A 27,512-nucleotide genomic window follows, 5' to 3' on the forward strand; every position below is an offset into this window, starting at 1 on the left:
TAATGGATGAATGTATAGTTCAAATAATATGCAATAAATCTCTGGCGCCATCTGCAGGTTTCAACATGCAATACAGTATCTTGGGAAGCATGGGTGTTTTTTTAAGTAACGTATAACTACATCCACTTTTTAAGTTCCCATGGCTGAAAACCACAGAACATCTGTTATAAGACAATTTTAAAAGTTTGAGGCAGCTGCATAAGAGAAATGAATAAAAACACTTACTGTATCATTGGCCATATCAACGTAAATGTGAGGGTTGTGGCTGTGGTTTGAAGAAATTATATTGCTTTAAATTTTACCAACCGCTTAGCTACAGTTTAGTGCACTGGAGCTTGAGAAATTTAAAAATGAAAAAAGGTGTGCGTTTTTTCTGAACCTGCAAAGCTATTGAAACAGCCAAAAGGACAGTTTTGGGCTGCAGGGAGCAGAGAAGGTCATTATTTACCTGTGGTTGTACGTTGACAGATTTTGTGACCTTTGCATCGCTTTTCCCCCCCTTTTTTTTTTTAATTCGCTGAGCAGACTGCACGAACACACCCATTAGATTGTGTTGGTCAAATTTGATCTGGGACGCTCTTTAATTATTTTTTTTACAGAGAGCTAGAGATCGCGTTTGCAGGTGTTGTTGCCTGCCACTGCCATAAGATGTTTGAAGAACTCTTGCAGGTTCCTGTTTTGCTCTCCTTGTCGGGAGCCCTCGCAGGTTTGCTGGCCCTCCACGTTCTGTATGCTAACTTAACCTAAGCCCAAATTGCGTCCTCCGGGGCCCAAACCGCTCACCCTGATTGGTAACCTGTTACAGGTGGATCTTAAGAGACTGGACGAGACGCTTCTCAGTGTGAGGGACTCAAGCAAGTATTGTTGACTTTTTGGAACCATTCTACAAATTGGACATTTTATTACGTTTATTTAATTATAAGTAGTCTCAACTGGGTTGATTGTGTAACCGGTTTGGGAGGAACAAAGACAAGTTTGATGCCTGGGGATCCTGTAGTGTCAGATGACACACTGTGACACTATGGCATACATCAGGGGTGGTCAATTCTGAAAATCCTGCAGGTTTGAGAGGTTTCTCTTCTCCAACACAGCTGATTCCAATTAACAGGATTGTTATCAGGCTTATGCAGAGCTGGTTGATGAGCTGATCATATGACTCAGGTGTGTTGGAGAAGGGAAACATCCTAAACCTGCAGGACTCCGGCCCTCGTGGACCGAGTTTACCCACCCCTGGCATATATATTCCAGAAGTGACATTAGATATTCTTTCCGTAAGTCGCCTGCCTCTTTAAGAAGGCACACGGAAAAGATTTGGGAGTGCGCGCCATTTTTTTTAGATTTACCTCAGACACAAGCTTGTTCCCAAAATAAAACATATATTTAGGATATACACAGAAAAGTACAGATACTTCTCAAGAGCTTTGAGGTCCTTCTTTCAAGCAGAGATTTAGAGTTCCCTTACAAAGAGCACGAAAGACCAGAGACTCAAGTTGCCCTTTGGGACAATAAAGTATGCTGTCCTGAACTGAACTGTACTGACCTGACAGCGGAGTGATTTCATGTAAGGTTATTACTATTTTCCAAAACAGATGTTTAATATCTTACTGCACTCAATTGTAGCAAGATGACAGCGTTTGAGTTTAAGAAGTGAAGAATTATGTTTTAATTGAACTCAACTTTATTTGGCAGCTGTCCAAAACCTACGGGCCTGTTTTCACCGTCTACTTTGGACCCAAGAAGACGGTGGTCCTGGCCGGAAGCAGGACAGTCTGACAGGCTCTCATTAACCATGCCGAGGGGTTCAGGGACAGAGACATGAATCCTCCTATTACTTTTGTGACAAATCCACTGCAAGGTGGCGTTGTTATTCACCAAAGTTGCGTTCACTTTAAATTTGTCACACGAGTTCAACTTTATGTCTCAAGGCAGAGTCGAAAGCATGGTCACTGGTCGGCCATCATAAAGTGACACCATGCATGGATTTCCAGGACGAGCTGGATTTGAAGCCTGTGGTGGGCTTCACCCTCAATCCCATGCCCCACCAGCTGTGTGCTGTCAGGCCCCGCTAAGGAGAAGTTTTTAATCGAAAGCTAGTGGAAAGTTCATTACCTTTGCGCTCAATCAAATGTCATACAGTGAACCCTCACATATTCACTGTTTGGCATTCCCGAGTTTGCCTATTCACAGAGTTTATTTGGGAAACTATCATTTGTTATTTGCTGAAAATTTTGCTTTTTTTAACTCATTCACTGCCATTGACGGTTATAGACGTCAAAAATTCATTTGAACTATTTCTATTAGTTTAACTTTTTTTTTCTTCACTTTTGTTAAGAGTATGAAAACCTAAAAAAAAAAATTACATTTAGAACAGATATAAAGTTTGTGATTATTTGTGAATTAACTATTAAAGTCATGCGATTAATTACAATTAAAAAATGTATTCGCCTGACGCCCCAAATTTTTTAGAATGTTTTCTTTTTTTTTCTTTTTTTTATTCATTCACTGCCATTGACGGCTATAAATGTTAAAAATTCATTTGAACTATTTCTAATAGTTTAACATTTTTTCCCCACTTGTGTTAACAAGAGTATGAAAACCTAGAATTTGTATATTGTACATTTAGAACAGATATAAAGTTTGTGATTAATTGTGAGTTAACTATTAAAGTCATGCGATTAATTACGATTAAAAAATTATGACCAATCACAGTTCACCTGTTTTCTGAAGCCGAGCTGTGATTGGTTGTTACCTGAGACCTGAGCAACTTCAGAACGTGAGCAAAATGGCCACTTCCTGAGATGGATTAAAAATGGCTGGATTTTGCTTCATAACTCATATTTCACAAATGTAGTATTAATCAGAATGTCATTGTGTTTAGACTAGTCAGGCTGCATAGAACATATTATTGTAAAAAAAAAAAAAAGATTGACTTCTCCTTTAAGCAATAGCTATTTGGATAATAATATACACATGAAGGCATACAATATAACAATACCCTCGGACATTAATTCTTTATCCATTCTTTATAGATTGTCAATACTGCTTGTCGCTAGCATATTGACCGACAATCCATTCATGTGTAAATCAGTCATAAGTCCGTGCGTGCCGTCGAGTCGCGCCGGGAGTGACGCCATGCAGTCGACAAATTCGGCCTTCGGAGGACGCAGCCTTATGAATTTGGACACAGGCTAAGTGTACCAAACTGAACATGGACTACAGGAAGTAAATAGAGACTTGTCTCGGGACATTAGAATAAAAATGACAGGCAAGCATGTTAAAGGTTAAGGCTGTAAGACCATCTCCAAGCAGCTTGATGTTCCTGTGAAAGTGTTTTCTTTCATTAACAGGGGGTATCAACAATTTTGTCCATGTGTGAATGCATGTGTTATACACTTCAATGAATGCACGGAATTGTTTTGCACAAACTGTGCAATCTTTACATTCTATTCAAGTATATTATTGCTACTAGCGCAGCAGGCTATGTTTCTTTTCAAAAACATGTTGCAATTTTTTTAATTGTTTTATGTGAATGTTGGAACGGATTAATGGCCTTTACATTAATTTCAAAGGAGAAAGATAATTTGAGATACAAACGTTATCAAACACCGAAGTAAAGACACCATTGTATTATATCATTGGTGCCAATGATACAATTTTAAGTGAGTTGAAGGGCTGCATTTAGACACAAGTAGTCCTTTGCTGCTACCTTATGGCATCTATAGGTGTTAGATGCAGTTTCTAAAAGGGAGAGGTGGGGTTAGTTTACTTCGATTTTCAATAGATGCCACAAAATGGCGGCAAAACACCACATAAAGCTCCTCATCTCACGTCAACCTAGGTCTTTGGGCCTAAGTGAATATTAGAGTTTTTCAATGAACACAACAGCGAACGACAGAGGATAGGTCTTCACTGTGCTGCCACCCTCAATTGAAACATGTATCTTGTACTTGAACACGATATGATATAATCTGTTTGTAATTGTGATTAGGAAAATTAGTTAATGTAATTTTTTATGGCTGGGAGTTGTAGAATACATTTGCTAATTAAAATGTGATGAAATTAATCCATCCATCCAGTTGTCCTCATTTGGGTAAATGGACTGATTTATATAGCACTTTATCTACACCACATGGTGCCCAAAGCGCTTTACAATGCCTCACATTCACACACCAGTGATCTACTGCTGCCATGCAGGGCGCTGCCAGGTCCACTGGGAGCAAGTCAGGGTTCAGTGTTTTGCTGAAGGACACTTTGACGTGGTAATTGGGAGCGAGGATCGAAGCCACAATCTCACAGATGGTAGACGACCATTCTACCACTGAGCCTCGCAGGCCCTATCAGTGTTCTTGGAATGTGGGTTGACGGCATGGGGAAAAACATCCAAACCTCACAGGAAAGTCAGTGCTTTGCGTCGACCTCCAAACTCACAAATGTCAACGTGCCAACCACTGGTGCAATAATAACGTTGTTTTTATTAATGATTTTACTTTAAAAATCGAATAATGAAAAACTTAAAAGTGATCCTCAAAGGAGGTGTCATATTAAATTAACTCATTCACTGCCATTGACGGCTATAGATGTAAAAAAAATTCATTTGAACTATTTCTATTAGTTTAACATTTTTTCCACTTTTGTTAACAAGAGTATGAAAACCTAGAAATGTTTTTGTTGTACATTTAGAACAGATATAAAATTTATGATTAATCTATTGAAGTCATGCGATTAATTACAATAAAAAGATATTATCGCCTGACGTGATTAAAAAAAATAAAATAAACGATTATTAAAAAATTAGGAACGTCAGGCGATCAAATTTTTTAATCATATTTAATTGCATGACTTCACGAGTTAACTCACGATTAATAACACATTTTATATCTGTTCTAAATGTACAATAAAAAAATTATAGGTTTTCATACTCTTGTTAATAAAAGTGGAAAAAAATGTTAAACTAATACAAATTGTTAAATTTAATATTTGACGTCTACAACCGTCAATGGCAGTGAATGAGTTAAACATCTTTTTTGAAAATTAAGCATCCTGTTAGGAGAGGCGTCCATTAGGGATGATTTTTGCACTACCAAACCCCAGAAATTTATTAAATTAAGGAATGCAATGCACCCATCATCTATTCATTTTCCGAACCGCTTAACCTGACGAGGATCACAATAAAAAAAAAAAATTAGAAGTTAGAGTTAGAATTATATTTAGAATAAAAACAATGACAATCTAACAATTTACAATTACATTCTAAATTAACACAAAAAAATCTATAAAAGTTGTAATTAGACCTACAATTGAAATTAAAATTCATAATTTCAACTGAAATGTAAATAAACTGGAAAAGGAAAAAAAATAAAGTAGGCTACTGTCTGTACTGCATTCAAGTGTGTGTGGTATGAAGCTTCGTGTTGTTGTTATTCCGGCGTCTACCAGCGAGTGGTGATGTCGCACGTTTGGTCTCTTGGTCTTGTTTTATGGTGCCACGCGCGTGACACGGGGAGTTTCTGTTCCAACGGAAAATGTGGGCGCGTGCGTGGCGGACGAACGTTACACACAGTCCCAGTACACAGGCTGGATGCCCTGCGTTGAGAGAAGTGTCATCAAGAAACTTTTACAAGATTTGGACTAAAACCGGACTACCGAGATAAAAGTGGAATTATCAGCCTGCACTCGGAGAGGGTCACTGTGTGAGTGCTCAATTCTTTCTGTTTGTAATAGACTCACCTGCGCCGTCAGGACTTTATGCTTTGGATATTTAGCCTAGCACGTTCTAAATGCTCGACCTTAACGTTGTTGGTTTTCAATGTCGTTTGGGGACTTTGTGCTAAAATGGCAGTCGAACGCTAATGCCATGTCAGTTTGACTTGAATGTGCTTGACTTTGAAGTTTGTTGCGCAAATCGCGTAAACGCAGTGTTTTGTTTTTGTGTTTTTGAGAAACGTCTATTCAAAGCGTTTGTCCCTAAAAATGGACTTTAGGGACAAATGGACGCGTTTGTGCTATAAATGGCTTGTGAGCCTACCAAAACGTCTTTAAGAGGGCGTGAAGTATCTTGCTGTTTCATCTTTGGCAAAGAGAGCAAGCGCGCGGTCGTCTTGTTTATGACGTCACATAAATTGATGATACTTTACCATACTAACAGTGGACCCCCGCATGCTCGCGGTTCGGCATCTGGGAATTCACTCGATAGCAGATTATTTTCAATATTTTGTAAACTATTTCGTTGTGTATGTTTTTAAATAGGTTTTTTTAGGGGGGGGGGGGTGCTGGTGGTTATCCCCATTTTCCCCCAGCTTTTTGTTTTTATGTTTATTAACTGACATTCAGTGCCAGCCATTTTCAGACCCTCCTCTACCTTAACACAATAAGTACCTGGGAATGATCGCATGACCTCTGAAAAATCGTCTTTGGCATTGAAATAATAAATAAAATAGACTTATGGTGATGGTTGGCCAAATGTCCAAAAATGTAGTGCAGCTGTGTTGATTGAGCTCAATGTATTTTAACTGCAGTTGCAGTGTTGCGCCATTATGGAGGCGCTATGAGTTATATGCCACGGAGGAGGTGGGACTTCCGACTTCCTGGTTCTCACACGTCAGCTTTGTTTCCGTTTCCCGTTTGCTACGTGTGAGCCGCATCCCAGTTCTTGCGCTTCCGCCTTTGTGCCCCTCGGTTGCGCGTTCCTGTCGACGGGTGCGAGTGTGTCCGTCCGTCTCAGTTGTCCGAAGCATTTCAGAGAGTTGAGACGCGGTTGGGGGGAGCAAGTGTTGGAACGCGGCCATCAGTGGCCGGAAACTACGCTGATGTGTGAAACCGGGAAGTCGGAAGTCCGTGGCATCTACCAGATCTCATCAACAGTGTACTGGAAAGACCTGAAGCAACAACCAAAGAAGAAACAGATCATGCACACACCCAAAACATATAACCATGTTGTTTGAGATGTGAATACACAATCCCAAAGCACAAAGTGCCCAAATTGCTTTGCGGTGATTGAAAATAAAATATTCAGGGATAATTCCGTCCGGCATCAACTCATTCACTGCCATTGACGACTATAGACGTAAAAAAATTCATGTGAACTATTTCTATTAGTTGAACTTTTTTTAAATTTCATGAAATTTTTTATAAAAACCTAGAATTTTTTTAATTGTACATTTATAACAGATATAAAATTTGTGATAAATTGTGACTATTGAAGTCATGTGATTAATTACAAATTTTAATCGTCTGATGCCCCTCATTTAAAAAATGTTTTTTTAATTTAGGGGCGTCAGGTGATTAAATTTTTTAAATTGTAATTAATCGCATGATTTCACTAGTTAACTAACGATTAATCACAAATTGTATATCTGTTCTGAATGTACAATAAAACTAATTCTAGGTTTTCATACTTTTGTTAGCAAAAGAGGGAAAAAAAATTCAACTAATAGAAATAGTTCAAATGAATTTTTGACGTCTATAGTCGTCAATGGCAGGGAAATTAGTTAATAATGCTTACCTTACAGAGAAGAAAGTAAAACAATGAAAAACATGGCTGGCTGTACGGAATGTTATTCAGAAGCAATGGCTAGTTATATTGTCGGCTCACCTGGAATCTTGCAGAGTGCTCCTCGCAGAAAAAGACGTTCTTTTCCGTCCACGAGATAGTTTCGTGTCTTATGAAGCTGCGCCGGTGAAACAACGGGATTGGGCTGGTTCAGTGGTTCTGCTGTGACAACGAAGGTGATTGGCTGTCTCCACTTCACACACGACGTGCTTGTTTGATTGGAGCCCAAAGGCTCCCCAGTCCCGTTACTACATCGCCTTTAAAGCAACACTAAAGAACTTTCGGTTTACGTTGGTTATGGCGGCACCATATGGACAAAAGCAGTAATATTATGCCTGAGGGAAGACCTAATTTCCCTTGAGGACAAGCACATTGCATAGTTTTTTAGCTCATGCCAGCGAGTGAAAGCCGGGCAAATGTTGATCCTTGATTCTGAACTCTTGACTGCCTATCAGCTTGTATATTCCCTTCAGGGTGGAGTGTTCGGGGGAACACTTCCGTTTTTTGGGGGTGGGGAGTGGTGGAGGATGACGTCATGCTTGTCCCCGCGTAATATAGTGTTAGCGTACGACACAATTGGGATGGAAACTAAAAAAAAAAAACTGAAAAAACAAAAAGTTCATTCGAGTGCACGTACTCGCACGCACACCATGCAGGAACTTGACACAGTGACTGCAGTTACACTTTAGGCCAGAGGTGGCAGTTGAGAGAACAAAGATCTTTCTTTCTTACTGATATACATTGCTGGTTATCTGATGTGTCAAACGACCGCAGTGTAGTGCCAACTATTGACGAGGAGGACTTAATTGTCAGATTTAGATTTTTTTTAATAGTGCTGGTAATGGTATTGGGCTTAGTAATTACTTGATGTACTACAAATAGGTGTTGGTTGTGTGCCCTTGAAGGCGTGTGGCTTATTGAGTGATGCTAGAAGATGGAAATGGATTAGCCGGTTATTTCAGTGTGAGCGTCTGGGGGTGAGCTGCGGCTGACAGCAGTCTTCTCATTTAGTATGTTTGTCTTGTTTAACAAATGGATGTAAAGGAATTGGGGACTGGGACTTTTCTTGTTCACATGCAAGGGCATTACAGTACTTTAATAGTTAATATGCTTGCTATTTTTTATTTTCCTTGTATGTGTATTGTGTAGACTCGCTGACATTACAGTCATTGTAATGTTGCATAGGTTGAAACAAGGCAAAGGAACTGTTGCTTGTTGACGTTTCTTTCTTTTTTTTTTAACAATTATGCAATCAGGCTAATGATAAAGTTTCCAAGAGCCAAGGCTCGACTTCCCTTTTGGTCTCATGCAAGCACATTTCATTGGCTTCTCTCATGATAGAACTGTAATATAAACCTATCATTCATGAAATTTGACAGTTTGACATTACAATTTTTTTTGTGACTTTATTCATTGCATGAAGCAGAGCGACATATCAACACTTAATACCATGAGGGGCTATGCATGTCGCTAGCATTGAATAGAAATCTCATAGCGCTAAAACAGACAGCCATTGTTGAGTCACTATCATTTCATTGTGTCAAAGAAACACTCAACAACACTTTAGATTGGTGCACAACTTTTAATAATAACAGACCCATGTGAAGACTGACCAATTCTATCAATTTGTAAAAAAAAAAAAATGATTTATCAAAATTGGATTTCGTCCTGACTCTCAAAGTGTGGTATGGTGAAGAATCACTTCATTTATTTATTTAACCTTTATTTATCCATGTAATGATTGCTATTTACAATGCTGACCTGGCTGTAAACAAAATTTATATGGTCAATACGGGTGTGAATTGCCTAGTACCTGGCGATTCAATTCATATCACGATTCATAGGTCACGATTCGATTCAATACCGATTAATCCCGATACAAATCTCTAAATTGATTATTGCAAAAAAAAAATACTCAAATTTAGTTGTTAAATACTAATCAGTAAACTTGTACATGTGCACTGTAAGATTTGTATGAAAATTGAATTATGTATCTGAAAATTCTGGTTTATAACTGAGCCACTGCATTTAACAGGTTGCAGTCTGTTTCATGTTTGAACAGCACTGAAATAAAATATTAAGGCTTAATGTTCCATTAATATAACATTCTTCCATGCTTAATGTCTGAATCCTAACCCTAAGTAAGACGTTTTGTTGAATATTCCCATAAAAAATTGATGTTTAAAAATCGATTTGGCCGCATATCGAATCGATTCGAGTATTGCGCGCTGTAATATCACGATATATTGCCGAATCGATTTTTTCTAACACCCCTAATGGTCAATCTTCGTATTTGGGTAGCAATCAAACTATTTTATGTTTGAGTGTCACTGCTAATTGAGAAATGAAATGACGTCCAACTGAGTGGCTGTACACAAACTGACACACAATTTAAAATATATATATATACTTTAGTAGGCAGGGCATATGAAAAACAAGTTGTCTTTGTAATTCAACAGATTCAAAACAAATGGTCACTTTAGTGTGTGTGTGTTAGTGGTGGGGGGACAAAGGGGGCTTTTGCACAGTCTGCCACTCAAGGACCGCCACTGGGGCCAACTCATGTGAAGTCTCAATGGAGTGATTGTTTTTGCAAGTGTTGCTATGCCTCCAGTGTGATTGAAAGCTGCTGCTGCTATAACCGAATGCATTTTTGTCGTACTGAATGCTGTAAGCAACTGTAGTCTACTCGGCTGCCAAAACGAGCGCAGCCCGGCAGCTGTCAGGCGCACATCGGCTCGTCCAATGAATTTGAAGCGGCCGGGCCGAGTGGGAGGATCAGCCGCACAGCATCACAGCAGCCATCCTAGTGGCTTTGTCCGCCCGGGAAGCCATTTTGGAAACAACAACACACACTCACTCACTCCACTTTGCAACTTTCGACCGCGTTGAAGAGCACAAGGTCGTAGCAAAAAGACGATTTGTTTACTCTCTTTTTTTCCCACCCCGGGAATGCCGCCGGAGGAAGTTTGGCGTGTCGACAGTCAACAGTGGATTTCGTCCATTCGGGAATCGCTGTAGGATGAGGATGATGATGATGATGATGATGATTCCGTACATGGATTCGCAGTACACGGGCAAGTTATGGCACGTTAACGTGCACAACGCCGTGGTACAAATACGATAGCGTCTGTATTAATACATCGTGGTCCCAAGTGAGCTCATTAACTTCCAAATCTGTGCTTAGATATCCGTTGCGCGACCCCTGCGATTGTAAGTCAGTGTGCCTGGTGTAAAAAAGAAAAAAGAGAGAGAGCCTATAGTCTAAATTTAGCCCGGCGGGAATGTCAGCGGCTTCTTGTCCGTGTCGCCGATTTGACGCTTGGCGCGCCGTCGTTTACAGGCCACCGGCTGGCTCGCATGTGTTTTGTCGCAAAGGAGCGAGCAAAGCTGACGTACAGAGCAAGACACACAACACTTGACAGTGTGTCGGCGTGCTGCACGTTTATGTTCAATACAAGTGCGAGGGTGCATGTGTGTCTCAGAGAGAGAGAGAGAGGGAGAGCGTGCACTGTTCAACCTGTCTCTTTGTGGTGTCGGTCTGTGCTGTTTTTAAGGTTAGCAAACCTGAAACTAATGTAATGAAGCTTTTAGTGTATTTGTTGCGCTTTGGTCGGCAATGAAATAAGTCATATTCTCCGCAGCATTAGATTGTCCCCACAAAAAATCTTGGCTCAATTAAGAAGCTGACCCCCAGCTTTTGGATCTTGCTGTAGCTTATCCTTCTTTTTTGGCTCAAGGGTCCAGATTTGGAGCAATTATGGGCTGAGACTTTAGCGGTGGGACTTCAGGATTCAGCCATCTGTTTGTTTACGTTTGTGTCTGCACGAAATGAAAATCTCCCCAAGAAAGCGTAAGAAAAAACGAATTGTTCAGGCTCTGTGAGGTAGCTTGGTTTTCACTAATGTAGCTTGGTTGTGTCTAGGTGACTAGTACCTTTGGAACCACAGAAACAAACTTTTTTATAGTGTCACCCTGGCCCTGTTTTACCGAACAACCATGTTTTGGTGTAGCCAAAAATATTGAAAATGGTCTTTAAAGTGGAGTGTTTGAAAACTTGTGCATTACAGTTTACAGCTAGCAGTGAAAAACAATACTGTTAATTGTAGGCCACAAATTAAGCAGAAAACCACTAAAATAGCATTCACGGTCATAGAACTCAACATAACATTTTCTGTTGCCAGAGGAGTCACATTAGATGGACCATACACTGTTTGATTTTGGAAGGGATTAAAGTTCAGCTCATGCTGTTTTAGCAACTCACCTTGTAGAACAATTCAATGTTATCAATTGAAATACGTACACCACAAAAAACAATTGAGAGCCACAAATTGACTGCTCCTCCTTGTATTGCTTACACTTAAGTCAACTTCAACTTCTCCACTGTCAGTAGCTAATACTGAAAACAACGCTAAGAAGAAACTTTTTTTTTTGTGGCACATGCCGAACATGTGATATATAAAGACTCAAACATACAGAATTTGTATTGAATTAGAGTGACTCTTGCCACATTTCTGACGCCCCATAAATTTGACCAGTTCAATAGTGGCCAATTAATTATTTTCTAAATTACATCTCACTGTGTATGTCCATTTTTCCCCAACTGTATAACTTGTACATTTTGCAATTATCTCAGATTTTTGTGACGGTGTCACTTAAAAACGACACGTAGTTTGTGTGAACATACACTTGGTCTAGGTCAGTTCGTTCACTTTTGCAATTTGTAGATGAAACTTTTTGTTGGGAAGAATGGAATTTCTTGGCTATACACAATTTTTAATTCTCGGCTATAACCAGTTGTGTTTACACAGCCTGCGGATGCAGGTTCCACTGTGAGAAGAGCAACTTCTCTGGCTAGTGTTTTCCCGCCCGTGTGTCTAAAAGAAAAAAAAAAAGCTCGGCCCCACCCCTTGGTTTCATAACACACTCTTCCCTGTGTGCGGAGCTCACACAAGTAGTAGCTTCAGCCCGGAGACGGCTCGAGGAGTAAGAGGATCTGCTCGCCTGTCAGTCGCTACCAGAGGGGACACGGCCAGTTATTGGTTACAGTCAACGGGGCAGCCATTGGCAACATGCAGGAAGAGGTTAGGACAGGCACAATCACAGTGTCGTTGTTGTTCCTGGTCAAAGAGTGTGTCGGGCCTACCTGAGCTGTTTTTGGGCCAATTGTACTAAGTGGACTTCATTTTGTATCAAGGCAGCAACTTTATCTGCAATGTTTTGTCTGTAATGTATATTTAGGGTTCATATTTGAATGATTTCAAACAAAGAGACAGGCTGAACAAGGCAGTGCGTTCGCGTGCGTGCGTGTATGGAAGTGAGTTTATGCTAATCTCCCTGCACCATGTCAGCGTGGGCTGACCCTATCCCTTGCATCCTGACTCTTGCAGTCTAAACAAAGAAGAATGACCATGGATTTTTCCCAACTGCACACATACACACCGCCACAGTGTGCTCCAGAGAACACCGGCTATACCTACTCCCTCAGGTGAGACGTCCGGCATGTGTGAGCGCGGGTACGATAAGAGGAACTTGTTGCCGATCAAGTCGATCCGCTCCGCTCGGGTGCAGTTCATTTAGTCGCAGAGCTATTTGAAGAAGAAATATTTCGTCAGCGATCAGTGTGGAGTTTAGAATTCGCCTTGTTTTGACGGATTAGAAACTTACACAAATTCCCTTCACTCAAAAACTTCCGGGGTTGTAGTTTCTATGGCTTTTCTTGGTCTGTCTGTGTTTGTAGTGGAATCACTGTTCTATGTCTGTTTCTATGCCCTGCAATTTATCACCACCTTTACGAGTAAGAAAGCATGATGAGTTCGAGAGGTAGTGTTGTAAACTTGCAGGTGTGTTTTCTAGTTTTTAGCAGCACCGCGGGAAACGATAAGGGGTTAAACAAGAACCCACTAAATGTCGTGTGACTCGAGATGGATAGTAGATACAATTGCTAACATAAACATACATACACACCAACAGGCAGAAAACAAATGTGGAACAAAATGTGGATGTTTACAACTTGTTTTTCTTTTCATCATTGGAGCTACAATGGAAATCTCCCTCGCCGTTGAAACAAAACGGGTGCAGTCCACTTTAAGGTGGAAAGGATAAATCGAGAAACTCAAATAATTTGACGATGCTCGGCAGTGATTATTCTTCCCACAGACTACTGTTACTGCTCACTCGCACACCAGCGGCACCACTCTTGTTCAAATAATTTGGCGCGATGGCGGCCAGCCAGGCGAGAAGATTGCATAAAAGACAAGAAGATACAAACGATTACGATCCTTTCACACTTGATGTATCCACTATAAAGTACAACTCATTGACATACCGCAATAGCACATCTACTAGTGTACAATGTCCACACAAGCTGTTTAACAGTTGTGGGGTTTCCATCCACCCATTTTTATACGAATTTTTAAGCAATGCAAAAATAAAACTGAATTAGAAATTCTAAAAAGGCCCCAAAATTCACAAAAATGTTTTTATGCTTGTAGCGGGTGGATTTTGAAGCGTATCAAAAACAGGAAAATGCAAATTTTGGCTATAGAAACAGACAAGACCAGATACATGTCATACGTTTTGACCGAATATTACACGCAGGTTTGTAGTAACAAAGCAATGGCAGACGATAAAGTATGTTTGGTAGGATGACCAAATTCAATATTTTTTTTAAATAAAGAAGTGAATATTAATGCAATTTTAGATTGACAACAACAACAAAAACGCTAGGGTTTATCAAGAATTAAAAAAGCAAACCCATACGACATAGCATGACGCAGTCGCTTCCTGTTTTTCTTCTTTTAAATTACTGCTGGATCACATCTCTATGGTGTATACTGCCACCTACAGCGGCGGAGTCCCCTCTTAATATTCACAAAAGAAGAACAGATGGAAACTGGCATAAGTCGCATGTCCGTTTTGCACATTTTGAGTAAATTTGCTTTAAATATTCGAAACAATTGGATGGAAACCTGACAAATGATATCTAATGTAACAGATACGAGTTGGAACGTAAATGTAATGCCCGAACACGTGCTCAAGGATGGACACAGCCTCCAGCGCACTTTTAATGACTTTATTGAACAAACTAAATAAACACGTAATAAGCACATTTATACACTTGCTCTTTCTACCACAACTGCCACACACAAACTGCCTAACAGTTAGCCAGGTAACAGCTAACTGCTAACATGCGCTCACAACGGTAACCTCAGCACTCTCGATTGTGTAATTGTGTTAGGCTCATTGTTACTTTTGACGTTTGTTACTTATACTTTAGCTAGACAGAGATCTGCCTTTTCCGAGTTTGCGTGCCAGTTAATTAATTGCATGTCATTTTGCCCTGCATAGCATGGAGCTTGACAAACAAATATGAGGCGCTGCATTTGGTTGTGTTTACGTCAACAATTTAACCTTGGGAGTACTCTAAGTTTTGTTTTAACTTCCCTCACTTGTATTTTTCTCCTTTTTTTGAAGATGGTCTTAGCTACTCATAGGGTGGGTGTGGTCGACACTCGACGCTTCAGTTTGTGCATGTGGAAGAATGTCGTTGCCTTGGGGGTGATGTTGACAAGAATCGATGCAACCCCTTTTCTCGTTTGCTCTCCGTTTGACTTGATGCAGTGTTAGTATGTCCCCATCATTTACGTGAAACAATGAAAATGACCAAAGACCTGTTATTCGATTTACAGCTTGTCATGCAAAAATGTATGATGAAAGGCATATTTGCACACCGCCACTTAAATCCAAGTGAGCTGAAACGCGTTCAGGCTGCAGTTTTAAAAAAGAAAAAGAAAAAAAAGTTGATTGATGGTCGTCAGCACGGAGGAAGTGAAGTTTAAGATGCATGCTCCACTCTGGTGGAGCAAGCGATCCACCTGACCTGCTACGTATACTGGCTAACAACCCCCTCTGAGAAAATGCTGTCAGTATCGGGTCACTTTGGTGACACAAAGCCATATCCAGTCCAGCTATCTAATTTGAAGAGTGGCTCTGAAATTGTGCTGGTAAACCGCTCTGGAATCCGCCAGGTAGACTCTCTTGAAAGCTCATGCTGTTCTTTTTGAATGCAGTCTGTCAGTTGAGAATCTATTAATGAATCTACCTTGCCGTCACAAACACGGCCCTGATCCCGGGATTAGACTAACCCTTTCTGCACTGTCTCCTGCTGCCAAGATTGAGAGCAGAGGTGTGTGTGTGTGTGTGTGTGTGTGTGTGTGTGTGTGTGTGTGTGTGTGTGTGTGTGTGTGTGTGTGTGTGTGTGTGTGTGTGCGTGCGTGCGTGCGTGCGTGCGTGCGTGCGTGCGTGCGTGCGTGCGTGCGTGCGTGCGTGCGTGCGTGCGTGCGTGCGTGCGTGCGTGCGTGCGTGTGTGTGTTTAAGGGAAAATAAGTCATCTAAAATCCGTTTGTGTGGGCAAGATGTGTAAACTCAAAAGAGATGTTCAAAATACCTGCTTTTCTTGCGGTTGCGGCTAGATTTGCATTTTGTACAGTGGCCATTGTGTTCATACCCTCGTTGACTTGCAAACATTTGTTAATGATAAATGGAGGCCTGGAAGCTCATATTTGATCTTTGAGGCCAGAACATTTGCAAGAGTGATAAACTGCAACAGCGCCATGTGGCCCCTCCCCATACAGAGCAGAGCAGAGCAGAGGTGCACGTTGTTGCACTCACAAATACACTTCATATTTGATGATGCTGGAAGTGGGTCAGTGGGGCCTCCGGTGTCGTTTTTTTTTCTCCCAAGAGAGGACTGACTGGTGTCATTACTACATTCGAACACTCAGGACAGGAGCACATTGTATACCTTGCACAGGAGACCTGACAAAGATAGGGCTTCAGGATTTCAGCAACTGCAGCAGCAATTGAAATGATTAAGGATAGTTAGTCAGGTTAGAAATGGAATATGAGCGTTGTTAACTGCATATGAAGGCCAGTCAGAATTTTGCAAAAAGAAATGTATTACAGTACAAGAAAAGTCATAGAGTAAAGACAAGGTTTAACAAGCCATTTATTATGAGGAGGAAAACAAAGGTTTTGAGAATTATGTCAAAACAGACAGTATCACAAGAATAAAAGGAAAACAACAGTTTTACAGGAATAAATGTCATAGCTAAATGTAATAAAGGGGAACAATGTTGGTGTGATATGCAAAGTCGTTCTTAGAAGAAGAAAGGTGTAATATTATGAGAATTAAGTAAAAAGAAATGTTAAAAGATACTTGTAATTTCGCAAAAATACATTTGCAAGCAATGTACAAGAATAGTAATACTTATTTTAATGTTAAGCAATAAGTGGTACAAATATGAATTTTAGGGGGATGAAGTCAATGTAATAGATGGTCTCAGGTTGTAAGTAATACAAAAATATTAGTAAAATGTCATTTCAAAAGGGAAAAAAACAAAAAAAATTCTAGTGTTGTTCCAATACCGTTTGTTTGGCCTCCGACACAGATTCCGATAGCCCGTTTTGCAATATCAATTGATGCAGATACCGTATCGATACCTAGGTTTTTTTTGTTTTTTTCTCAACATGAAAAAGCTGCCCAGCCTTTGGTTCAGAACATTCAAGGGCTCGGCATGCAGTGAACACGTCACACATCAGTGAGTGTCATACATGAGCAGGACACAAGATGCTGCATCCAAAGTCCTATATTTGCGTCAGAAATAATGGCATGTTACTAGTGCTGTCACTATCGAATATTTTTAGAATCCATTAGTCTATCGATTATTCAATCAATTAATCAACTAATTGGATTCATTTTAATTTTGCATTAAAGTGTATTACAAACGCATTTTTTCCCTGATTACTGTTTATTAACAAGTGATTGGTGTTTATTTTGTAATTCGTATTCCTATAGTGACTAAAAAAGGTGGATTGATGTTGTTCTATGTTACCGGGTCGGTCATTGTTTTCCAAAGTAAACCAGATGTTTGCAAATAGTAATAATCAGTCTTCTTTCATCAAGGACTACAGAAATCAGTGGACAATTACTGTTGATATGCTGAAATCAGAGGATTTGGACCATTTTAAATTAAAAAATGGCTCCAAACGATTACTCGATTATTAAAATAGCCGTTGACTAATTTGATAATGGATTACTTGTCGATTAATCAATTAATTTTGACAGCTCTACATGTTACTTGTTAGTACTTACCAATGCCGATACCACTGTTTTAATGCAGTATTGGAACAACACAAATTTTTACCAAGACGGTATTTCTTGTAACATTAAGGACAAAAATGGCGGTGACTTAATAAGAATTAAACATGTTGCTATGAGTATTGGATAAAGAAATAAATAATAAAAAGGACAAATCATTTTGCAAAGGTAAATGTACTTTTCACAAGAATAATATTGTAATTCATACATTGTGAATTGTACAATAGTACAATGTTATGGATATATAGACATATGGCACCATTTTTTTACCTTAAAAAAAAATAAAAGTTCAATTTTAAAAGATAATAATAGAATTGTAAAAACTATGTTTTCCCCTTCCAGTGTTTTCTAATGTCTTTGCGTGAAAATCAACTTGTCAACATGTGAGTCATGCTTACCAAGACAATGCTGAGGAATGCAACCCAACATTGCGCGCGTGTGTGTGTGTGATTGTCTTCCCACTTTAGCAGTTGTTGCCCATGCTGCTGCCGCCACTAACATTTGGCCATGTGTATTGTGTGGAACACACGGTGTGTTCGCCACATATGAGCCACTACCCACCGACAGCAGTAACTCGATGAAGGAAAGTCCGGCGGAGACACGAAAAGGGAGGGAAAATTAGGGTGTGATAGAACGATCCAAATCTGTGGCAAATTATCCTCGCCCAGAGGGAGCTGGATGGCAATTCAGCAGGCCGGCCCCTCTACCATCCGAAATGCTTGTAAACACGGGCCTCTGCATCACAAGGGGATTTTGGTTGCTCCGATGCAGTATTGGGAAGCAAGATGGCAGCGCGGTTGTTCTTTCTTATCTTCTGTAACGTGGTTCTGAAGGGAAATTAGTGCGCTCTAAATTCACACAATGCTTTCAGTGTTGTGAACTGCCTTGTGCCCCTTTTGCGACTTTGCTTCTTTCTTTTCTGTGTATCCACTCCAGTGTTTGTCATTATGTGGACTGTATTGGGCAAGTCATGAATGTGATTCAATAGCTGAAGTCTAGCTTGTTAAAATATAAAAGTTGAACTCACGAGGATTACTTTTTTTGTGGCTAAGACTAGAGCGCTGTGTCTGAGCAAGTTTGGACTTTTGGCTCGCATTTTTAACAATACCTCACTTGTGGTTTTAATTTACTAACAACATAAATGGAAAAGAGGTGAATACAATGTTCAGAAAACCAGTTTTACCATTTATTTTCTATGGCTGGTTCTAATTTAAAAGCTACGGAAGTGCATTAGGCCAGTGAAGGAAAATGAAAGTTTGGCAGGATTCTTACTTTACTCTCACAATTCTGAATTTAAAGTGGAAATTGTCCAAATAAAGTCAGAATTCTTTGGGGAGTTTTTTTGCTTATATTTTAATGGACAACCAGCATGTCCTATGGGTCAGCCAGCTTTTGGACAAAATAGCTTGTATGCATTGTACATAATGTGAAATTAGGGGTGCCCCCCCCTCTCCCTAACACGCAAAGAAGACAGCATGTGAGTGGGTGGTGCATCCATTTAGTGGCAGCAATCCAACATGTATTGTATTGGTGGTGTAAATCCACTTTTTGTCTTTCTCATGGAGAGAATTTGCTTGGAATGAATGCAATGAATAAAGTGGACCAGTTGGTCTTGCTGCTGTCATTTAAGCAGCAGTTGATGATTGATTTACATACAGGACGAATGAAGTCCAGTACCATCCTTAAGTTTGTTTTTCAATGACCAAGCTCTTAATTCAATTTACTAGTAGGACCCGACCAATACAGATTTTTTTAGGCTGATGCCAATTTTTGGCAGAAAAAAATAGAGATGACAATTACTTTGAATGTATAATGCATAAATTTGCCCCCCCCCCCCCCTCCCTATGCATTTCTATTGCCGTCAGTTGTATGCTGATTTTTGCTATTAGCAGGTCGACCTATTCCCTACGAAAAGTATGATTAGCTGTTTGTTTAAAATTACTTTTTGGTTTGTTCTGTATCCCAGAGAAGTGTTCCTTAAATGGCATGAAATTAATTAATATTTTCTATTATCTTTTTTCCCATTTGTTCATAAAATGCATATTGTATAGAACACACAATAATAAAGGACATTTGTTTCAGAAAGCATTTATCTGGGCTTCATGTGTCCCAGTCATGTTGCCTTCATGCGGTTTCACAGTAAATGTGGACCCACGCCCGGCTTAGCTCTCCACTTGCTCCCTGAAGCTAAAGGCAAGCAAACAGTCTACTCTGTCTGATAAGAAAGATACTTTTGGAGTCGTGTGCCTGTGATGCAAGACAGCCGGCAGTGCCCACTGAGTGTGGGAAGGGTATCAAAACCTGGCGTTATGCAAGGAGAGATTCCTGGAAACCGGTTGTCCAAATGCGAGCATCTTTATTGTCTATGCTGGGTGTCTGTCCGCTTTTCTTGCTTCTAAAATCAGTCTCTGCGCTCTCTATTTATATAACTGATGTGGGCTGTTGGAGCCGCATGAAAGTGAGCAGTGGACCTGTCGATATCGACGCGTGGAAGAACCGGAAGAGGAAAACGATTAGACGCTGATCAGATGAAGCCTTCTGTGCCGCTGCTGTACCCATAAATACCTTTGATTCAAATTCTACTTGTTTGACTGTTTCCCGCCCAAACAAAGCATCATAGTAGCTTGTAACTTCAGTGACTTGAGGTATCAGTGGCCTGCTTATTACAGCGCTTTGATACCTTGGACCAGTCATTTGTACGGAACACTCTCTCTGCTTTTACATGAGTCGTCAAAGTTTGTTGGAGATCCATTTGAAGCAGCAGGCACGGATGCTGAGGAAACACGAAAGCACATAATTGGATGGAGGTGGCGGTGTGTAATCCTCAAGCTTTGGATCAGAGTGCCACACCAGTGACACATGAGCTACGTCGTAATATAAAAGTATAGTATTCCTCTGCCTCAAACTTTCAATATTTTCCCAAATTCCCAATAATAAACATGCTTTAAAATGAGTATCTCTTTGACAGTGTCAATCGAAACTGAGCATTATTTTAAATGATTTGTTCTGATGACCTTCATGAACCCGTACTTTGTTTAGGCTTTTCCAACAAGGTCATATTGTTTACCTCCTGTAGTTGTCCTTAAGTATTGCCAGATTGATTTGTGGTTATAACAATATCAGAACCGTGTGCACGTCTACCTAACTTTTGTTTTGACCAATCACGGCAAAGAATGAAAATGTCGTCACCGACATGCGACTGTTGTGACTAGCTGATATCATGGCGTTGAGTTTATGTTGTCGGTTTTGCAATGTTGATGTGCGGATACAAGAGACTAATTCAGCGAGAACAGAATTAATTGCAGCGTCCACGCATTTGTCCACCGGTGTCGCCATGTTTGGTTTGTTTCTTCCCGCGGCTTCGGCGCTTCTTGTTTGCGTCACAGCTGCATATCCCGCCCCCAAATACAATATCGCTCTATGATTGGACCACCAGTGGTTCGTATCGGTGGAAATCAATAGGAGCGGTACCAGATGGATTCTCGTGAGTTTGGGAACTCACAAATACCGCAAGAGTACATTTCGCGAGAGCAAGGTTAGCATTTAAGGGCAACAGTGCAGGACTAGCATATGTGCTTCACGGTCAGAAGGTCTGGGTTTGAATCTCTATGTTCAACCCGTGCTTGAGTGGGTTTTCCAGGCGTCCTCCACATTCCAATTTGATGTTAATTTCATTTAGGAATCTAATTTGCACAATGCATGCCCATAGTTGTGAATTTACTGTAAGAAAATGGATGGGTGGCTGTCATGACTTATAGTTTGATATTTTGATATATACTTTATTTATCTCTTATGCTCCCTGTTTTAGAGGAACTTACTGATAATCCTAGTAAGTGCATCCAGAGTCTTTCCATTGTTCTCAGTGTGTTTGCGTTGGCATGTGTGCCTCCAGCGCTGTGCCAGGTGGGGTGTGGCCCTGTGACTCAGCGCAGCGTGATCCATGGCAACCTTCAATTTACAACTTTCACGCAGAGTTTTGGATCAGCGCACACTGCATTGCTTTTGTTTGTCAATTTGAATGCTTTCGGGACGTTTATGCGGCAAGTGTTTCCAATGAGGACGCCAAGGGCAGGCGCTGCTGCCTCTTCCGTTGTCTTGTCTTCCCTTTTGCCTCGTGGCTGAGTCACTTCCTGTTGGGTAAACTGCCAGCTGCAGTGAACAACAGCGTGACAGCTTTGCTGTCTCTCTCAATGGGCACTGTTTCCTGGGTTGGTTTTATTTAATTCTGTCAAAATGAAGGCAGTGTCCTCATTCGAAGTAGTCGTGCATTTCTCGCTGACATTGCGTTCATGATTCTCTTGTGCTTGTTGTCCTGGTTTTCCCCAGCTCCAGCTACTCAACAGCAGCGTTAGAGTTTGAGAAGGAGCACCAGATTGCCCCGGTGTACGAGTCACCCAGGATGGCACGGCGGAGCCTGCGTCTGCAAACCGTTACCGATCACCATGGCAATGATAGCCTTGTGGACTACCCCCAGATCCAGAGCAGCTATATAACCAAGAAAGATTCACGGTGAGTTTCCTAATATCTGCATGCTGTCTGGTATACAGTGGCAGTGAATTCACTGTTAAGGTACCTTAAGACAGGGTGATACCATCTGGATCTTTCTTTTTTCCTTACAAAAAAGAAACAATTTAAATATTTTTTCCCCTTCTCATCACTTGAAGAGTGAAGGAAATAACAGTGAAATTATGATGATGATCCTTAATATTTTAGCAAAATTTGAATGTTTCTGTCAAGTAGAAGCTGGAGTTAAGTCTAATTTTACAACATACCATAATAATCCACATTTGTGTTTCCGGTGTTCTTTCTGCCAGGACGCTGCGGAGCAGAACGCTGCAGTCCAGTTCCAATAGCAGGTCTTTGTCCTTGAGCCAAGCTGGCACGCCGAGGAAAAACTTCAGCTTCTCTGCCGTCAGTACCCCAATTACTAGCAGCACCAGGATGGACGAAAGCAATGCAGCGTTCGATGCCAGCCTGCATACCGGCGCCACGGATCAGGCACACCTGAGACAGCGCACCTTCACTACATCCACAACCACTATGACTGTCGATGGCATCTGGGGTCAGTTTAGCAAATATTTAAAAATGAAATGAACATGTCATCATGGCATGATTATTTTATTATTAAGAGGGGTAAGAAATAGTAATTAAGTAAACAAAAGATAATAGCAGAGGTGGGCACGTCAATTTATTTGGAGCGTCTGTTAATAGTCAACAGTGGAGCCGCCCTTCTGTCATCATCTATCCGTAAATATTATTATAAATATAAACCAAATTGTAATTGTAATCCGGCGATCGTCAAAAAATGGGCATTTCTGTCATACAGTATGTGCACCCGATCATAACTGCCGTCAATACCACCGCGCACGGCTAACGAACTCAATACTTTACCTTTTTAGGAACCTTAGCTGTTCAATAACCTGCCTGACTTAAAATGGCACATTGTGTGGCAATGTGACTGATGTCAAACAAACTGAGCACTAAACTAATGCTTGCATAAACGTAACATTAATGAGGAATTTACAACAGGAGGAAAACCGTATTCACTTCACCCGAGCTCTACAACACGGCCTGCTATCAAAATTGGGAGTCAGGAGAGAGAGGACTAGAGAATGGTGTGTGAGAATGGCAGCATTCTTGGTAACCGTATATTTACTTGTTTACTGAAGAAGAAAAAGAGTGGCTCGGCCCAGTCCCAGGAAAGCAGTGGAAGTACTGTGACGAACTAGGTTGTGTGTGTCGCTTTTAGTGCATGTTCTGTTTTGCTGTTTTATTTACGAGTGTTTGTGAATGCATCACGCCATTCATGGGAAGGGAAGGGAGAGCGCAAGCGGGTAGTATATAGTAGTGTGTTTCTACTAAAAACATTAATCCTATTAATCATTAATTATAAAATACTCAAATTTTGGTCAAATAAAGATATTTGGCCTTATAATTAGGGCAATTCTGCCGAAAACGCCTGTAAAGGTGCACCCAAAGTCAATTTGAAGCTGTTCTAACCATTTGGAGTATCAACATAGTTTTGGTCTCTTTTTGAAGATATTCCTTTAAATTTTTGCCACCGGTGCAACATCCACACATTAATAAGGGTTAAATAGATTTTTATTTTTGAATAGATAAAATGTAATCAAGTGTTTATTTTTCCATCGGGCAACTTCATACAAAGTGCAATCATAGCATATCATTTTGAACTGAATTTATAGCGGACAGTTTACACAAGGTGCTAACTCAGAGAATTGGCTATTTTAAAGCGTTCAAGGTGCTTTTTGTCAACTCAAACTTGATTTAGTGTTAATTTGTCCCCACTTGAGGCACAGAGACAAAGTCATTTCTGCTGCTCAAGGAGTAAAGTAACTTCTGTCTAGCAAAGGAATGAAAGTGTATGCCCCATGTTGATAAAAACAATAGCTACAAATTGAAAGAATAATGCTAACCGTTTGAAAAGATTTCATCCCTGGACATGATGATGCTGAGTATGAAAACGCAATATTAGCGTGGTGTCATAAAATCTACGTGTTTTGTGTCGTCAGGCAGGACGGCCCACTCCGACCACAGCTCGTCGAACATCAACGGCGACGTCGACGCTTCGAAATCCCACGTGACGCTTGCCAACGGTTACGTCTGCAAAGACTGCTCCTTCCATTCGCAAATGAATGACTCCCTCGTCACACACTCATCAGCGGCATCCTCGACGGCGTTATCACGCGCGGAAGGAGTGTGCACGGATGCCGTGTCTTACTCATCGTCACCGTTCACAAGTATATACTCCAGAGACCGCAGTCGGAAGAACAAGACGGGTGCGTAAATATAAACTTGGATGGAAGAGGTTTGCATCTCACACACACTGTTGGATAGTTGATTTAACACATTTCTTTCTTTCTTCTCCTTAGGTGTCCTAACGTCAGTGTCTAATACGTGTGTGCGCGTTAGCAAAAAAGTCCTGGCTCCTTTTGTGTCCATCTTCACTATGCTCTACAGCAGCGCGCTCTGGCTGCACACACGAACCAGGAACGCCACGCCAGCATCAGGTAGACAGACGCATCTTGGATCGCCGTCATTCCGTACAGTCCTGCCTGTTGTCTTCTGACAAGGCCGCAAATATTGTGCTTTGTAGAGTAGTGCTTCACAATTCTTTTTACGACACCCGCTGTAACGACCAACATAAAAATAGTCGCTTTTGGTGTCACAAGTGTCCTAAAAGGTGTATTGGAAAATATTTTGATGATGATATTTTTTCCCCCTGTGTTGACACTGCTGCATGTGTGTTTTAACTAAGTGTCTGTCCGCTTGATTCCAGCAGGTGTCTTTGCATCATGTACGGACTCCCTGAGACAAACGGCGTCCTCCAGTTTGTCTCAGGTGTGGCTACTCAAGCGCAAGATGATGGGTGACATGTCTAAAGACTCTCAAGTACAAGGTAACGCCCCTTTCTTAACACAAGGTCAGAGCTCCCGGCCGCCCTCTTGACATCTGCTGCTCCTTTGTTTCTCTCAAGAGTGTCATTTTAGGATCAATATGTAAATTAATTTGTCTCAACTTTGACTTGGAAAATCTGGTGTGTTGCTTCGCAACTCGTCTGTTGTTTTTATGTCAAAGCAGTACAAGTTGGGTGAAGCTTTAAACCCGGGGTGATCAAACATTTGTGTTCAAGGACCCACCCTAGCTTTAAAACCTATTTGGAAATAGGGCATAATTGGCAGTTGAGTTGACTGTTCATGAAGGTTATTTTTTATTTCGAGTAGTTAATATTTATACCTACAGTTTGTGAGTAAAGGATGACATTTGAATACATTTATGCTTTATTACATTTTTAACAGGGACATTTTTTTTTTCAATGTCTTATCATTCATTTTGTTGTCATTTCTCATCCTAACATACAAATACAAATGCGCTTTGTGTGTATTTCAGCTCACTCGAGTTATTGTGGGAGCATGAATGTCAAAGATCTGGCGACAGAAGATGCATCACATCTCAATCTCAATGGTTCCCTATGTAAGTATACACACACACACACACACACACACACACACACACACACACAGCCTGTTGTGTGCTGATTGACGAGTTAATGTGACCTGCATGACCTGTGTCGGGGGCATTCTGCTGAGGTTTAAGTGAACCACTTTGGCTGGTCAGCAACTTGTTGACTCATTAGTGATAGATGACTAGTTTTCTTTTAGTCCAACATGCAAGCTGACACCGTACTCGCCACCAAATCATAACATCATAATCATAACTAATACAATATAGACACTACCCAGTGGAACGTCCAAAGTCAAACACAATTAATTGATCGATGCTGGTTGACTTGCAAATTGTTCTAATTTAAAATGTAGCGTGTAACAATCCGCAGCTCTTTTTTTTTTTGTGTGTGTGTGTATGTGCAGCACTTTTTCGTTTAGGCCGTCAATGTATTTGACGCCGTGGACAAATCTGGACACGTACGATTATTGTGATGCGGGGTAGCGCCGAGAAGCCCGCTGCTTTTGTGTCCCTTTTAATAAAGTAAGCCTGTGGACTTCCAGATCTTCTGTTCTCCATTTTTGCTATCTCGCTGCGCCGTTTATGGCTGGTCAGCTCTACGCGTTGCAAGCCGTAATAAAACCCTTGAGAAAACTACACAGGCAATGTTACATTTTAATACTAATCTAGACAAAAGTTAGCCACTGTAAAATAAAGTAAAACTACTCCCCTTATTAGGTGTTAGAAATAGTTATGCCTAAAAGCATAGTCATATTTAAATATTTTTGTAAAACAAGAAAAAGCCGCAAAGTGAATGAACAAGGATTCTACTTGCCTTTGTTCAACCTTACCTTGACCTTGATGACTGAGAATCAACAAAGACATAAAGAAGAAGCTACATATTTAGCAAACATTTAGGTATTATATATTGGTTTTGTGACATTAGGTTAAAACAAAAGTTACAACTGTAACTACAGTTCTATGAGTCCCGGACGACAGCCAAATGGTGGTGCTTCAAGCACCGCCATCTGGCGGGGAGGGACGAAATTTTGGGGAAAATCTAGACTAACAAATTGGTGGTCTAAGTGTTTTCTTTTACTTTTGAGGCATATTTGGTCCAGAACATTGGTACTGAAAGGCGGGACATTCTGTACAATACTTTGAGCTGATTGGACGATGCGGCATTGTGCTCGTGTGTTTTTACCAATCACGGCCACAGGGGGTGGGGAAGCACGAACTTCTTTAGCAGCTAAAAATGCATGAAGCGCCTCCCACAGTTCAACATTCAACAAGGAAACGGTGAGTAATTCTACAAGGAGAGAATTAATTGCAGCGTCCATTCGTTCATGTTAGGTTTGTTTGTTTTGCCCCGGCATCGGCCCTGGCTTCCTGGTTCCGTCACAGCTGCATATCACACCCCAAACAAGTTTGGCTCGGTGGAAATCAACGGGCTTAGTACAAGATGTATTCTCGGGAGTTTGTGAACTCACAAATATCGCGAGAATTCATCTGGCAGAGCAAGGTTAGGGGGCGTTTGACATTGAAAATTGTAATTTGAAGAAACACTCTATGCCTTATTCACAGTTGTCAGCTTTCCCAAATCTGAACAAAAGTGGTTTTACTTGCAGATACAGTACAGGCCAAAAGTTTGGACACACCTTCTCATGCAATGTGTTTTCTTTATTTTCGTGACTATTTACATTAGGGCTGGAACGTTTTTTGAAAACCGATAAAGTCGATCGGTTTAATAGTTTCGGTTCTGTCCGCCTACGCTCCATTCGGTCCTTTCATTCAATTTACATTGTAGATTTTCACTGAAGGCATCAAAACTATGAATGA

The 27,512-nt window shown here is 40.7% G+C and overlaps 1 protein-coding gene and 1 long non-coding RNA gene across 7 annotated transcripts in view; both read left to right on the forward strand.

Moving 5' to 3' along the window:
* The first annotated feature begins 510 nt into the window (after positions 1 to 510).
* Positions 511 to 4,014, forward strand: LOC147181291 (uncharacterized). Its single transcript, XR_015096021.1, has 3 exons — positions 511 to 706; positions 806 to 1,561; positions 1,690 to 4,014. It is a non-coding gene; the product is annotated as an uncharacterized LOC147181291 (long non-coding RNA).
* Positions 4,015 to 5,503: 1,489 nt separating this feature from the next.
* sun1b (Sad1 and UNC84 domain containing 1b) overlaps positions 5,504 to 27,512 on the forward strand; it is a 29,731-nt gene continuing 7,722 nt past the window's right edge. The window contains exons 1-8 of one of the 6 annotated variants that reach the window (XM_086085455.1): positions 10,352 to 10,626; positions 12,940 to 13,037; positions 22,038 to 22,220; positions 22,526 to 22,773; positions 24,242 to 24,508; positions 24,602 to 24,739; positions 25,009 to 25,128; positions 25,620 to 25,703. In XM_086085455.1, the coding sequence (XP_085941581.1) occupies positions 12,955 to 13,037; positions 22,038 to 22,220; positions 22,526 to 22,773; positions 24,242 to 24,508; positions 24,602 to 24,739; positions 25,009 to 25,128; positions 25,620 to 25,703 (1,123 nt within the window). In that variant the 5' untranslated portion in view covers positions 10,352 to 10,626; positions 12,940 to 12,954. Of the gene's footprint in view, positions 5,691 to 10,351; positions 10,627 to 11,228; positions 12,634 to 12,939; positions 13,038 to 22,037; positions 22,221 to 22,525; positions 22,774 to 24,241; positions 24,509 to 24,601; positions 24,740 to 25,008; positions 25,129 to 25,619; positions 25,704 to 27,512 lie in introns of those variants that run through there. The other 5 variants (XM_086085447.1, XM_086085464.1, XM_086085438.1 and 2 more) reach the window with 5 other exon arrangements.

The sequence above is a fragment of the Leptonotus elevatus genome, chromosome 1 (genome assembly GCF_054856555.1).
Source record: "Leptonotus elevatus isolate MCC_2025b chromosome 1, RoL_Lele_1.0, whole genome shotgun sequence".
NCBI classification, from domain to species: Eukaryota; Metazoa; Chordata; class Actinopteri; order Syngnathiformes; family Syngnathidae; genus Leptonotus; species Leptonotus elevatus.